The sequence below is a fragment of the Leuciscus leuciscus genome, assembly GCF_965113295.1.
Source record: "Leuciscus leuciscus genome assembly, chromosome: 13".
NCBI classification, from domain to species: domain Eukaryota; kingdom Metazoa; phylum Chordata; class Actinopteri; order Cypriniformes; family Leuciscidae; genus Leuciscus; species Leuciscus leuciscus.
The window spans coordinates 26,912,550-26,927,680 of NC_138737.1; the positions used below are offsets into that span (position 1 = coordinate 26,912,550).

The 15,131-nt window shown below is 37.0% G+C and overlaps 1 protein-coding gene across 2 annotated transcripts; it reads left to right on the forward strand.

Annotated features, from left to right (window-relative positions):
• The first annotated feature begins 3,346 nt into the window (after positions 1–3,346).
• LOC309512513 (C2 calcium-dependent domain-containing protein 4C) lies at positions 3,347–7,232 on the forward strand. 2 transcript variants are annotated; one of them, XM_082188129.1, is made up of 2 exons: positions 3,347–3,404; positions 5,656–7,232. In XM_082188129.1, the coding sequence occupies exon 2, from the start codon at positions 5,670–5,672 to the stop codon at positions 6,837–6,839; it is 1,170 nt and encodes a 389-aa protein (XP_082044255.1). In that variant the 5' UTR covers positions 3,347–3,404; positions 5,656–5,669; the 3' UTR covers positions 6,840–7,232. The 2 variants fall into 2 exon arrangements, with proteins under 2 accessions (XP_082044255.1, XP_082044256.1); XM_082188130.1 differs by having other exon boundaries at positions 3,353–3,404; positions 5,685–7,232.
• The last annotated feature ends 7,899 nt before the right edge of the window (positions 7,233–15,131 follow it).

The following is a 15,131-nucleotide window of genomic DNA, read 5'->3' on the forward strand; positions in this document are numbered from 1 at the left end:
ACGCGTGTCCGTGACCACACCAGTAACGGATTTACATGCGGCAGACGGATACTTTCCACCAGGGGGCGATTCGAGCATAGATATATATGTAGATTTCAACATTCGACCGCTCAAGACACGTCGGCTAGCCCGCCATGTTGGAACGGTCAGCGTGTCGTCACTCACAGCCACTACATTGCACAGAGCTGGTTGTGAAACTGCCGAGGGATAACCTTTCACTTGAGAGAGCGTGTTGTTTTGTGTTTTTATATGTATTAACTCAATATTACAGGTTTTTACTATGGTACTTTTTAATGTTGTGTTACCTGACGTCTTCATCTTGTTAATTAAGGCAAAGTTATCTGATATGCATACATGCGTCTAATTACGTTTTCAGACACTCAGTCAACTTGCTCTCGAGTATTCACGGACCAGCCGTTTCGAAATGGCGGATAAAACAACCTCAATGAGTTATCTGTGTGTGTGTGTGTGTGTGTGTGTGTGTATATATATATATATATATATATATATAGTGTGTGTGTGTATATATATATAATATATAGGCTATCAGAGAGAGAGAGAGAAGTCGTTAAAAATATGGAAAAAAATAATAATTTTCAAATCACAAATATATGTGTTTGGTTAATCATGAGAAGCGCTGGTAAAAGACAAGTAATAGGTTTTATGTGATCATGCTGTCTCTGTGCTGCTTCCACTACAGGTTGGAAACTAATTCACATCAGAACAATGACACCGAGAAACTCCAATAGTATTTCATGTAAAATGGACATGGATTAAATGGATTCATTATTATTTATTATTTGTTTTCTTACCAATTACAGGCAAATTCCAAGCCTCATCCCCTACCAGAGATAGTCTTATTATTTATTTGAAAACAGTTAAGTTTTCAAAAAAAACATAAGAATACTAAAATCCACCTGGTGGTGCTGCAGGACTGTACTCGATGCCAATTGTAGTACAATTGCCATTATAATTGCCCCACAGACACGATTATGTCCTAATAATCATAATAAATAACATAACACCTTTTGGTAATACTTCACAATTCACTGAAAATGTTTCAACTCATCAGTAAAAAGAAAGAAAAAATACTCAAACCATATAAACCAAATGTTTGTTGTGTGAAACTGTATTGATATGTGTATGTGTTTTGACTTGACCTCAGTTTATTGTGAAATCATATCCAGTTTCACAATGATAGAAATAAAACAACCTCCAAATGAACTACAATAGGCCTAATGCATGTGATTATCATAGCTAAACACATATGTGTAAGGTAAACCAATGTGCCATATAATATGAACCAGTGAAAAACACTAATAATAATAATTTCTGTCATGACAACTCTTGGCAGCTCATGACAACTCTCGTGTTTGGTGTGGTAATGGATATGGCAATGTTAATGTATTTTTGGATTGGATCTGCTACACTGCTGCTGCTGTTATTCATAGTGTACAGTCACATGACTGTCGTGAGTCCTGGAGGGCAAAATAGCCATAGAACTTGCAGCACAAGCATGTCAATTTTCCATCTTAAAAACAAAAATATGTGAACAAAATGCAAGTTTTGGGCACTTATGATCCATGCAGCAATATTTCAATCACTAAAAACAGCGTTCTAAAACTTATCGTTTTGCCCTATTTTTACAGAATTTACGTAGAAATGCTGTTAGAATTAATTAAAGTACCCCTGAAGTCAATACATTTTTGCCTTAAAACCCACCTTTCAACACCAAAATGACATATTTAAAAGTTTTGTTCTTGAAAAAAAAACACGACACCCTTGCCTCATTTAGTATACGCAGTTCTATAAATATGCAAATTAGCCCCGCCTCCAGTCACTCACACCAGCTCAGAGATCCACTTATTGACGATCACACGTTTGACCTGATTGGTTACAAGGTAGTTTGTGACGTCAGAATAGACAAACAACATTAAAATCTTGATTTTCACCACAGGGCTGATCAAGCAGCATAGATGGAGGGTGAACCGATGCCAGGCTAAGGAGGTGTTTAAACCATACCCTTAAAGTGCCTTAATGTCCCTGTGATATTAAAAGATCAAATTCAGTTTATACATTTTTGATGATGCATACTATATACAGGAGAGAAGATGAGCCCGGAAAATTAAGGCAACGCGTTTTCTTTATAATGGTTTTCGATGGGGAAAATAGCCTATGCATCATCAAAAAGGTGTGTATTTAATATAATATTTTGTATTTTAAAACAATACGTTAATTACCTGTAGCAGATCTATACAGGTGGAGCTGGGGAAGGTGGAGGGTTTCTGAAAGTGTCAAACAACTGCTACAGCTGACCAAGTATTTGAAGGTTGAGCAGCGAGTTCATTCGCTATTGATACAGCTGGAACCAATCAGCGGATTGAGTTAAGGACCTCTCAGCCTGCGCAATCTGTTTCATGACAGAACTTTGTATTTCTGCACAAAAGTATTGCATAAATAATATACACTACTGTCCACTTTTTTAATGTTTTTGAAAGAAGTCTCTTATGCTCATCAATGCTGCATTTATTTGATCGAAATTACAGTAAAACAGTAATATTGTGAAATAGTATTACAATATAAAATAACTGTTTTTAATATACTTTAAAATATGTATTCCTGTGATGGCAAAGTTGAATTTTCAACTGCAATTATTCCAGTCCTAAATGTCACATGATCATTTTAAAATGCCGGTTTGGTGCTCTAGAAATATTTCTTATTGTTATCAATGTTGAAAACAGTTTGCTGCTTAATATTTTTGTGGAAACTGTATGATGTGTCCTTGCTGAAAAAAGTATTAATTTCATTTAAAACTTTGATTGGTTGTAAAAAAATTTTTTTTGTAAAAATCGTATTGAAATTTTCATTACAGACAGACTGGCATACAAGAAAGCAAATTTTGTGGGTAATTCCACCCACCCAAATCCTGACGTCAACCTTTAATCGATTCGGGACACTAGACTGGTCAGCTGGGAAGCGGGACTTCTGACCTCTACATGAAGGCTAAACCGGAGAACAGAGCCTGGCCACACTGTTTTCTAAGGAAAGGTTCATCTTTGAAGTGACACAAATGATGCCACTGTTGACCTTTAAATGTTAGGGGGGAAATCATTATCCACATCCATCTGACCTGAGAACAGTGTGGATCTCTGTGATATAACTGTTTTGGGGTAGGTTAGTGGGTGTGAGAGCTTGTCTGAAACCAGTTGTGGGGATTTTAGATCAAAAGGAAACCATTCTTATTACGCTACACAGAGGAGAGAGAGGTGGCTTATAGGACATTAAATGTGCTGTGATTGGCCACTGTGCATTGAAAGAAATGATGAACAGAACAAACAGAACACTTAAACTTACACATTCAGTTAATCACAGATGAGCAACTCCACCACAGATCATCCAAACAGGTAAGGGCAAAAAATCATCACAATACAGTTTGGTAACAGTTCACTATAATTTGTTAACATTAATTATTATTAATGCATTAAAGATCAACAATACTTTCACAGCTTTTATTAATAAAGGTTGATATGAATTTCTACATGTAATACACCGTTGTATAAATGAACACAAATGTATTATGAACAAACATGAATTAACAATGAAAAATAAAATTATTAATAAAAAAGTATATTATGACTTTAGGCAAAGTCTCTTATGCAAGGCTGCATTTATTTGAAATATCATTACAGTTTATAATAATGGTTTTCTATTTAAATAGTATTTTACAATGTAATTTAGGCTATCCCTGTGATGCAAAGCTGAATTATGAGGATAATTGCTCCAGTCTTCAGTGATCCTTCAGAAATCATTCTAATATGCTGATTTGACAAGATCAATGTTGAAAACAGTTGTTTTAATATTTTTGTGGAAACCGATAAAAAAATGTTCTGTATTATTTGATGAATAGAAAAACCGCATTTATTTATTTAGAAATATAAATCTTTTGTAACATAAATGCCTTTACTCACAGTTTTGATCAATTTAATGAATCCTTGCTGAAAATATTTAGGCTATTATTTTTTTTTTAAATGTAAAATATTAAAAATATCAATTAAAAAACTTTGAATGGTAGATTAATAAGTACTGTAGGTTTAAATTATTACTTCTATACTTGTTGTTTAAAAGTTTATAGAAAATGTATGAACAACAGACAACAAGCTGTCACTTGTTCAAGATTGTATCTTGACTGTGAGGTTAGGAGAACTACAACAGTAAATTATGATTTTAATATGAAATAAGAATTGTGTTTTGATTTTTTAAAATAAGTGATGAACATTATTTTATTGAAGTGTCCAGTTGAAGATTGTTCTTGACTTATCAGTTGATAAATACAGTATTTTAGTAAAAAGTATCATTCAAATAATGTATGCTTAATTTTAAAGCAAATTAAGCTTTCATTATTTGAATAATACATTTTTACTAAAATACTGTAATATAAATACTGTATTTATTTATCAACTGATAAGTCAAGAACAATCAAAAGATTTAATGAGTGGTTAAAAAGAATTGGTACCACAAAAATATTCAGTAAAAATAACATGGTATTAAAACGATTTTTTCACTACTTTTCAATAATTTTATGCTTTCTTATTTGAGATACAGTGACTTAATAGAATTCTCTTTTCTTTTCTCTTTTCTTTTTTTCTAGAGTTAATTGCCTTCAACTCTTTTAATGGGGGTAACTGTAACAATACTTCTTGTATTAAATTCAATATAATGATCCGGTCTTTCTCAATATAAATACATGACTATTATTACTGTTGGCACATATAAATGTTTCTTAGATTTGTTTTAGTGTGTGACTTATAAAGGAAAATGCAAAACTTAACTCAATTTTATAAGTTAAGCTGGTTATAATAATTTGCACAAGATAAAAGATATTTGTTCAAATGAGGATTATAGAAATGGTCATGTTGGTGTAAAATGTGATGACAATATTGTTGATTCATATTTTCTATAATATGTGCATCCTTATTCATGTATTTATGAACTACTGTATTTTATACCATTTAGTAATACAAATAGTGCAAGTAGTGTGTCTGAAAATTAATTGGTTATCATGATTAATGGGTTACAATGACCAGAATACTGATCAAAATAATTAGTAGTTCCTTCTGAAAGATGTAGTAAGTCATTACTTTTTAAAACCTTACAAAAACCTCAAAAAATATACAATGACTTCAGTCAATAGAGAGTAATCATGCTTTTAACTTTAGAATACTGATCCAAATCATTAGTAATTCCTTCTGAAGGATTTGGTAATACTTGAGTCATTACCAGAGGATTACCATTACCTTCACTTTAGAATTATTACATTATGCATTATTCATGTTAATTATGAGCCTGTAGTAGTTCTTAGTGATTCTCTGAGAGATACAGTAGTTATTGGTTAGCTACTGTAATAGTGAACTACCGCATTCAACTGAGCGCTATGACTTACTAATTCGTTAATCAGAGTTTCTTGTTAGTTAATAGTTACTAAAATGTTGATAGTGCGTTACTCATTTCTTCCTGTGTAATTATTCAATAATGACAGAACTGTATTCCAAAGTGTTACCAAATAAACTTAGTATAAGTGTATACGTGTTAGTTAATACACGTTAAATAGTATTAAACGTGTATGAACTTTTTTAAACTGTTTTTTTTTTTTTTCAGCATTATCAATCACAATGTGGATCCTTCAGAAAGTACAGGCGGGAGCAGAAAGTCTTCCGATGCAGATTAATCATCTCATCAGCAAACATAAAGAGGAGATTTCAGCCAAGACCAGCATCCTCAATAAACTGCACTGCAACGTCCTCACACCTGATAAAATTCCGGACTTTTTTCTGCCGCCCAAGCTGACCAAGCACAGCCTCGTGGCAGACGTTGAAAAAATTGTGCAATGTCTGAACGAAGAAAAAAAAGTTCTCAGCTCAGCAAAAACATCATTGTCAAGACCTGGTACTGCCCAGCCACTGAGAGCGAGTCTAAACAAATCTACAGCAGCCTTGAACAAACTCAAACCCATTCCATATTCACTGAAATGCTACGAGTACGGTTTATTCGAGAGTCCGAACACGCGTCGCAAAGAGTCTTTGTTCCATTCGACACTTACCAGTTACACACTAGAACGAATGGCCATCAAAACACCCAAATTTTCCTGTAGAGCTGTGCTGAAAGCAGCCAGCACTGAGAGTGACACACCCTCTGCTGACTCCTCCCCTTATTCCACTCCTCCACCAATCAGAAGAGAGGATTTCACCAGCAAACAGTCATTGTCTGAAGATCCAGTTCAGGAAGATATTCAAGCCTCTAAAAATGAGAAAAATAAGGTTCACTCCACTCCTGACAAAAAGTCCATGTCAAAAGTGCATCACCATGCTAAAGTTATTCAAACGTCCCGTTGCACCAAACTAGCCCCGCCCATCCAGTTCCCATTGGACATGCTGCACTGCCAGGAACGCTTCCATCAGGAACACGTGCTTCCTCTTCCTCAGAGAGGCCGAGTGCGCATTTCCGCCTTCAGGTCCAGTGCGGCCAGGTGCTCTATGACAATTCGCATCCGCGTAGTCTCGGTGGAAGGCTTGAGAGATCCTGGTGACCCTCGACCTTTGACCTGCAGCTTGACCCTAAGCCTCACCCCAGGCAAGCTGCAGAAGCAACACAGCGCCATCATCAGGAACTGCCGCAACCCTGTCTTCAATGAAGACTTCTTCTTTCAGGAACCAGAGGAGCAGCAGGGCATTCTGGGAGATCTGGCCCTCAGACTGAAGGTGCTGGATAAGGCCTCAGGATTGGGCAGAGGAGTGGTGCTGGGAATTGTCATCAAGCCTCTCTGTCAGCTACTGCCACTGTGAGACACAAACACTCAAAGAAACATGCTCCATATTTTGACTGTAATAGATCTCAGTTTGTAGCTCTAAATTAGCAAGTATAAGTGTGTTCGAGCCATTAAGAAATTCTATGATGTACTGACATCATGACCAAAAATTATCTGGTTTATTGATATTGCAAACATGTTGCGTTCCCCTAAGAAACTTTGCATTTGCCAGTTAAGTGTTTGCATTAACCCGAGAGACTTCTGTGAGTGTGAGAGAACACAAAAGCATTGAAACATATTTTTTCCTCACATCACCATGTCCACAAAGCCACTTAAAGGCAAGCCTACAGGGTTGGCATAAAAAGCTAATGCCTGCTGACGCTGAAGTACTCAGAGAAGAATTTGTTTTTGTTTTTTTGAATGGATGTCAATGGAGGAGAGGCCATTTTTGGGGGGGAAACGGCTTATCATTTAATGAATTATTTGCCCATCAGCTAATCTTCAACATGTTTGCGCTTAATCATTCATTTTGGATTTAGCTATTTTTAGAGTTTATACCGAAAAAAAATGCTGTTTTATAAGAGAAGTCACAGACAATTGCTTTACAGGTAGCCTATGATTCCGTTTACGGCACTTCTCATTCATTTCTATGGTATCCGCAAACAGTGATTGACTGTCAAACATCTCTGAATGAAATTCAATGATGTCAAGGTTGTAATGTGATTGGTTATCAAGGCACACATGATCCTGGGTCCGCCGGAAACTTCATCTCTGGGAGCCTCTGCTGCCACCTTAACCTCAAGAAGAGGCACACCGAAACTCATTACCAAGTTCAGTCGATAACCGGAAAACCCATCTGCAGAAACCATGTAGAGATAGACAGTTGGACCCCTCTAGTTGCAAACTACTTAGTTTTTTTTTTACAGTGAGTCAGTCCCCTTTATGGTTCTGGAGAATTCCACCACTGGTATTATATTAAGGCACCCGTGCCTAGTGCAACACGACCCAGACCTATCCTGGACCACTGGAGAAGTCCTGAAAAGAGGCGATAGCTGTGTCCCAGGATGTTTCCGTCATCTTCCTCGACCAGTACAGCCACTTCCGGGGAACTCGATGTCCATTGACAGCCCTGTGGAACAGCAATCTGTGGATATTCCAGCCTGCTATGTCCCTTTCAGTGACGTGTTCTGTCCCAAAAAATTGTCGCTGTTGCCTCCACACTGGCCATGGGACTGTACCATCGACATTTATCTGGGTGAGCCAGTGCCCCATGGCAAAATCTTCCCTATATCACTTCCAGAACAGGAGGCGATGGAGGAGTACATAGAAGAGGCTTGGAAATCCTTTTTGTATTAACTACAGTATTAACTACAGAGCTCTCAACAAGATGACCGTCAAATTCAGGTCACAGCTGAACTCTTGTTTATCCATGTGTTCCGGTACTATCGAATCCCAGAAGACATTGTATCAGACAGAGGTCCACAGTTCATTTCCCAGGTATGGAAGGCCTTTTTAAACTTCTAGGTGTGACCGTAAGTCTCTCGTCAGGTTACCATCCTCAGTTGAACGGGCAAGATGAGAGGAAGATCCAGGAAATAGGGCATTTCCTGAGAACCTTTTGCCATGGCCACCAGAACTCTTGGAACCAATTCCTTGGCTGGGCCTAATACACACAGAACTCTATTTGTCATCCTGCCACCATCACTGGACTAAATCCCTTCAAATGCGTACTCAGCTACCAGCCTCCACTGTTCCCATGGTCCGGGGAACCACCTGATGTCCCATCAGTCGATCATTGGTTCCGAGAGAGTGAGAGGGTCTGGGACGCTGCACATCACCATCTGCAGAGAGCAGTGTGCAGACAAAGAACCCAAGCGGAAGTCTGGAGAGACGAAACACCAACATTCCAACAGGGACAGAAGGTTTGGCTCTCTACCCATGACATCAAAATGCACCTGCCCTGCAAGAAATTGAGTCCCAGATACGTTGGCCCTTTTCACCATCACCTGTCAGATCACCTCCCAGTCACCTACCAGTTAAAGTTACCTTTGCACTACAGAATTCACCCTTCATTTCATGTCTCCCTGTTGAAACCCTACCACTCACCTGTGGCTGTTTCCTCCACAGCGGATTCCACTGATTCTGGAGGATGGAGCAGTTTACACAGTCTATGTATTGGATCCTGACGCCGTGGTGGCCGTTTAGAGTATCTCGAGGACTGGGAGTGCTAGGGGCCAGAAGAACATTCATGGGTCTCCAGGGATGCCCTCCTTACCACCTTCCGTGAGATCACTCACCCAGAGGCTGGACACCAAACTACCATATCTGTCCGCAATTACTCACCTGCATTACCTGTAGCTCATCTTTATTAAATAAAGAAACAACTCTTGATTTTATCTCTGTCTAGTCTCTGTTTCGTAAGAAGTATAGTACAGTGTGTACTAGCTTTTTTTTATTATAATTTCAGCTTTCACTTTCATTTTTGTTTTTATAATTTACATTTTTAGCTTTAATTATTGTCATTTTTATTATATATATATATATATATATATATATATATATATATATATATATATATATATTATTTTTTTTATTTTTTTTTTTGTCATTTTTCTTGAACCTCAGATTTGTAAACGTTTTAGTTGACAATAACAACACTGGTTTATTCATTAGATGTCTGTCACATTCAAAGATTAACTCACCAATGAATGATTCCAATCATTTCTTTCATAGGCTACACCACTCTTACTGGATAATATTGTTAGTTCATAACAAACGAAAAGTCTAAATTACCTTGGTGGGGCATGTTGTCACACTAAGAACCTGTTTGACACCGATTTGAGTGTCAGAAAAATACTAATTACTTTTTATTTGTACTTCTTTGTCAGACAAATACTACATTACAGACTTAAAAAAACATATATATTTAATATGTATTATATGTTATTTCATGGCTTTTCAGGTAAAACTACACAGTAAAACAAATGTGGAAACAAGATGTGACAAACTGCCCCAATATCAATGTGACAATTTGCCCTTATTCATGAACTGAATACAATCTCTGAACACAAGAGGGCGAGAGTGAGTTTCTGTCACATCTCAGCTTTGACTTCCTCAAGCACTCTGACTGCGATCTTTACAAAGTGTTTGACTAATTGAGATGATTATTACAAAGGTGTACAGTGTATGAACTTTCTGTTCCTCTCTCACACACAAACACACACGTTGCAGGAGTGCACATGTTGTAGGGCCAGTGTTAAGCAGATAGAAAGAGAGTCCTAATTAGTCCAATAAAAACCCAAGTGCCTGCTCTAATAGAAAGATAAATGTGCAGGGAGGAAGCACAGGACCTTTCCTTTAACTGCTGTCAACAGCCAATTAACTCTAAATGAGCAGTGTGTGCATCTCTGAACACTCATCAGACACTGGCTTAAAAAATGAGACTGCACGCATGGACACACACACACAAACACACACATAAGCACAAACACACACATAAGCACGTTCACTTAGCTATATAAACGGGGACATTACATAGACTTCTACTGGTAGCTAGTTATATATTTAAGTACTGCAACAAATAAATTGTCCTTTCACAATTAAAGAAAATATATTTACTTTGTTGTCTTCCCAAAATGAGTTTTTTTCAGGTTTAACTTACTTATTACAAATGGTAAACTTGAACATCACACTGCAACCAGTCAAGGGAGAATGGGGCAAGTTGTCACAAGGTTTATCTCAGGAACTATGAGGTTTTGAGACAAAAGTCCAATTAATTCTTAAATGTATGTTTTAGCAGTGTTTTTTGTGCTTTGAAACATTTAGTTTAAAACTCTCTTAGGTTTAAATTTTTTGGTAAAAGGTAACAAAATTTTAATATCATCATATTTTTGCTGTAGCTGTTGATAAATCAAAATAATAAAAACCACATACATTTAGACAAAATAATTATGAATAATTGAAGGCAGATGTTAACTAAAAGGTTGAACTGTGTGCTTAAAGATATTTTTCATAAATGTCAGGCCAGGGATGGTTTAAATGTTATAAAATATGATTTATTAATTATATATAATATTACTTCATAGTTTTCAGCTTATTAATTAAAGTAGTTTTTGTTCAAAATGTGTGTGTGTGTGTGTGTGTGTGTGTGTGTGTGTCTCATAACTGCTTTTCATATATTGTTTAAAGGCCATTTATAGGTTGTTTAATGGAATATATATATATTGTGCGTGTCTATACAGAATTAATAATAATAATTTAATTAATTAAAAAAGCAATAATAATAAAAAATCATTTAAAAACATTGAAATTTCAGCTCAAAATACCCCCCAGATAATTTATTATAGCTTGTCAAATTTGCCCCTTTTTGGGTGAGAGCAAAAACGCGCCGTTTTTGTGTGCACCCCTTTAAATGCAAATGAGCTGCGGCTACACTTTTTACATTTCTGGGTTGGTAGATGCACCGGGGACCCGATTATAGCACTTAAACACGGAAAAAGTCTGATTTTCATGATATGTCCCCTTTAAAAAATATTTACTGTAGTAAAAAAAAATAAAAAAATAATAATAATTACTGTAGTAAGACAACTAGTCCCTGTCTCCCCTATACAGTTTTTTAGGACAGCTGAAAGTTCTGAAAAACTTTCAAAACTTCATAAAGGCCTTAAAAACACTGACACTATGGCTTCAGAATTCATGGAAGTAATCAGAGGAAGTAGTCAAGCCCCAGACAATCTGCTATATTGAGCACCATTAACACGGGACTTGGCTGCATCTAACAATCCTTGTTAAAAGGACAACCTCCAACCATTTCAATTAGCCCAGAGGGCAGTCCGAACGTGGCTGTCTTTTATTCGTGAATCACTAAGAAAGAGAGAGATTTAGTGATCAGCACTACAGCGCTGGTGACCTCTACTCATCTTTTGTTAATGCATGGCAGATGAGCTTTTTATTATGAGTCGGTGACTTATGGCTCGAGGTGTGTTGAAGGGGAAAGGCAGAAGGCACATGCCAAGTAATGAAGCTCAGCCCTGAATGTGATTTCATTGAGCTCCAGCACCTGAGAGCTGCCATGAATTAAAAGCTACAGAACAAGAAACTACTGTATAATGTCTTCAAGATCACTTCCAGATACTTGAAGAACTCAGTTTTAATCAGTCTACCAATAATGTTCAACATTCATGCATCTTAGAAGAATTTTCATTGTTTCTACATCTGAATACCTGTCATTTTTACTATTTCGTTGTAGTCAACGTGTCAGTTTGATGTTTGCATACAAGCACTTGTTTTAAATGGGTCAGCGGATGCCCATTTTCCACAAGTTGGTATGATTCTTTAGGGTATTCATGTAAAGTTTGTAATATACTTTTAAAATTCCTCAATGGTTGTGTAAAACATCACCCTTTTTACCTCCTCAAAAACAGTCTCTTTAAATGATAATGAGCAACTGCTCACCCCACCCATCTCTTCCATGGGGCGTGTCACACAAGACACGAAAAGTGCAGCCTTGGCGGACAGTATACAAATGGCCGAGGGTGGAAATATGCTAATACGGGACAGTCCGTCAGTGGTCGTGGGCGGAGCATGAGCAATATGACATCATATTGCTCAGAAAATCCAAACGGCTTGATTATTGAGAGTGTTTAGACTTTTTGACGAAAAAAAAAGGAGTGAATGGATTTTTTTCATTGTATGGTGGTTGTGTCCACACACTGCAAAGACACATTTATACACTGTAAAAAATTTCTAACCCTCCCAAATCAAATATTTCAAGTGACCGATAACATCTAAATTTTTCAATTGGCCCAAGTGAAATTCTTGTTGCAATAGTCTGTTAATATTGGCTCAATGAGAAATAATACGTCAGACTAATTGAAAAATGTAGATGTTATCGGTCACTTGAAATGTTTGACTTGGGGATGTATTTTTTTTTTACAGTGTATGCAAACACCATAAAAGTGAATTTTGCATCCAATGACCCCTTTAAAGCTAAATTAGTAGTAATATTGTTGGTTGCAGTATAATGATGTCTCAAACTAAGGGACAATTTGAGGGGAAAAAACACAATAAATACAAAGTTCTGTCATGAACTCTAGACGGCACAGGCTAGATCCTCAATCTTTATGCTCGTAATCATATCATTAATGACATTTGTTAAGACATCTGCTTTAAACATTACAATCCTCATGATAACTTTCGTTAACTTTAGTAAATCTGCTTTACCAGCTAATTACTCCTCAACACCGATGCCATAGAAATATACAGCGACCGCAAAAACGGAAGTTCAAAGACCATATTCTAAATATTCTTGTTTCTCTGGCGCATAAGGTCTATATTGTACAGCAGCAGCATGTCTTACTTGCTCACAGCAGTGTGTCATGTATGTATCGGCAGTAGCAAGTCCCGTACTTGCTCTGCAGCAGCAGCAATAACAGCAGCAGTGTAGCAGATCTATTCCGCCAAGACCAAACATATCAACATTGTCATATCCATTATCATGCCAAACACTCTGATAGTTGTCATGACACAAATACTTTTAAAGACAATTTATTACGCTCACTGTATCTGAAAGGGACCAAAAATAAAGGATGAAGGCATAGTAAAAGGTTTTCAAGATGGCCAATATAATAAAAGTAAACATGTTGACATTTGAAAGATTTAGCAAAAATAACCCCCTTGAAAAATGCATTAAAATGTTTGTTTTTTTATGTTTTTGAAAGGTCACTTATGCTCAACAAGGCTGCATTTATTTGATGAAAAAAAAACAGTAAAAACAGTAGGCCTAATATTGTGAATTATTACAATTTGAAAAAATATTATTTTAAAAAGTAAGACAGCAACATAGTGTCGGCCCAGATTCGGTCCACATGTGGTACGTGTGCAGTCTAAGTGTACCAGATGTGGGCCGGATCTGGGCTGACACTGTGTTGCTGTCTGAGTATTCATGTGATGTCAAATAGAATTTTTAGCAGCCATGACAAATATGTCCTATGATAACATTTCCATTAAGTAATGAAAACATTATTTTTAAATGTTCTCAGAATGTTACAAATTTCCATTTTTTTTTTAAATGTTTTAAAAATATTTGTTTTCATGTTTATGCGAAGGTCAACAAAATATTAAGGGAACGTTCCATTTTAACATTTTACAAACTTTTAGCTTTTTTAATGCTGAACATTTTTTAAACGAGTAGTAAGTAAAAAACGTTGGACAAACGTGCAACAAAACTTGTCATGAACTATGTATAAATAATGTTTTTGTGCTAACGTTTTGATAATGTTATTAAAGACTGTGTACAAACATTCTATTCATTTTACTAGAAGAACATACACTCACCTAAAGGATTATTAGGAACACCATACTAATACTGTGTTTGACCCCCTTTCGCCTTCAGAACTGCCTTAATTCTACGTGGCATTGATTCAACAAGGTGCTGAAAGCATTCTTTAGAAATGTTGGCCCATATTGATAGGATAGCATCTTGGAGATTTGTGGGATGCACATCCAGGGCACGAAGCTCCCGTTCCACCACATCCCAAAGATGCTCTATTGGGTTGAGATCTGGTGACTGTGGGGGCCATTTTAGTACAGTGAACTCATTGTCATGTTCAAGAAACCAATTTGAAATGATTCGAGCTTTGTGACATGGTGCATTATCCTGCTGGAAGTAGCCATCAGAAGATGGGTACATGGTGGTCATAAAGGGATGGACATGGTCAGAAACAATGCTCAGGAAGGCCGTGGCATTTAAACGATGCCCAATTGGCACTAAGGGGCCTAAAGTGTGCCAAGAAAACACCCCCCACACCATTACGCCACCACCACCAGCCTGCACAGTGGTAACAAGGCATGATGGATCCATGTTCTCATTCTGTTTACGCCAAATTCTGACTCTACCATCTGAATGTCTCAACAGAAATCGAGACTCATCAGACCAGGCAACATTTTTCCAGTCTTCAACTGTCCAATTTTGGTGAGCTCGTGCAAATTGTAGCCTCTTTTTCCTATTTGTAGTGGAGATGAGTGGTACCCGGTGGGGTCTTCTGCTGTTGTAGCCCATCCGCCTCAAGGTTGTGCGTGTTGTGGCTTCACAAATGCTTTGCTGCATACCTCGGTTGTAACGAGTGGTTATTTCAGTCAAAGTTGCTCTTCTATCAGCTTGAATCAGTCGGCCCATTCTCCTCTGACCTCTAGAATCAACAAGGCATTTTCGCCCACAGGACTGCCGCATACTGGATGTTTTTCCCTTTTCACACCATTCTTTGTAAACCCTAGAAATGGTTGTGCGTGAAAATCCCAGTAACTGAGCAGATTGTGAAATACTCAGACC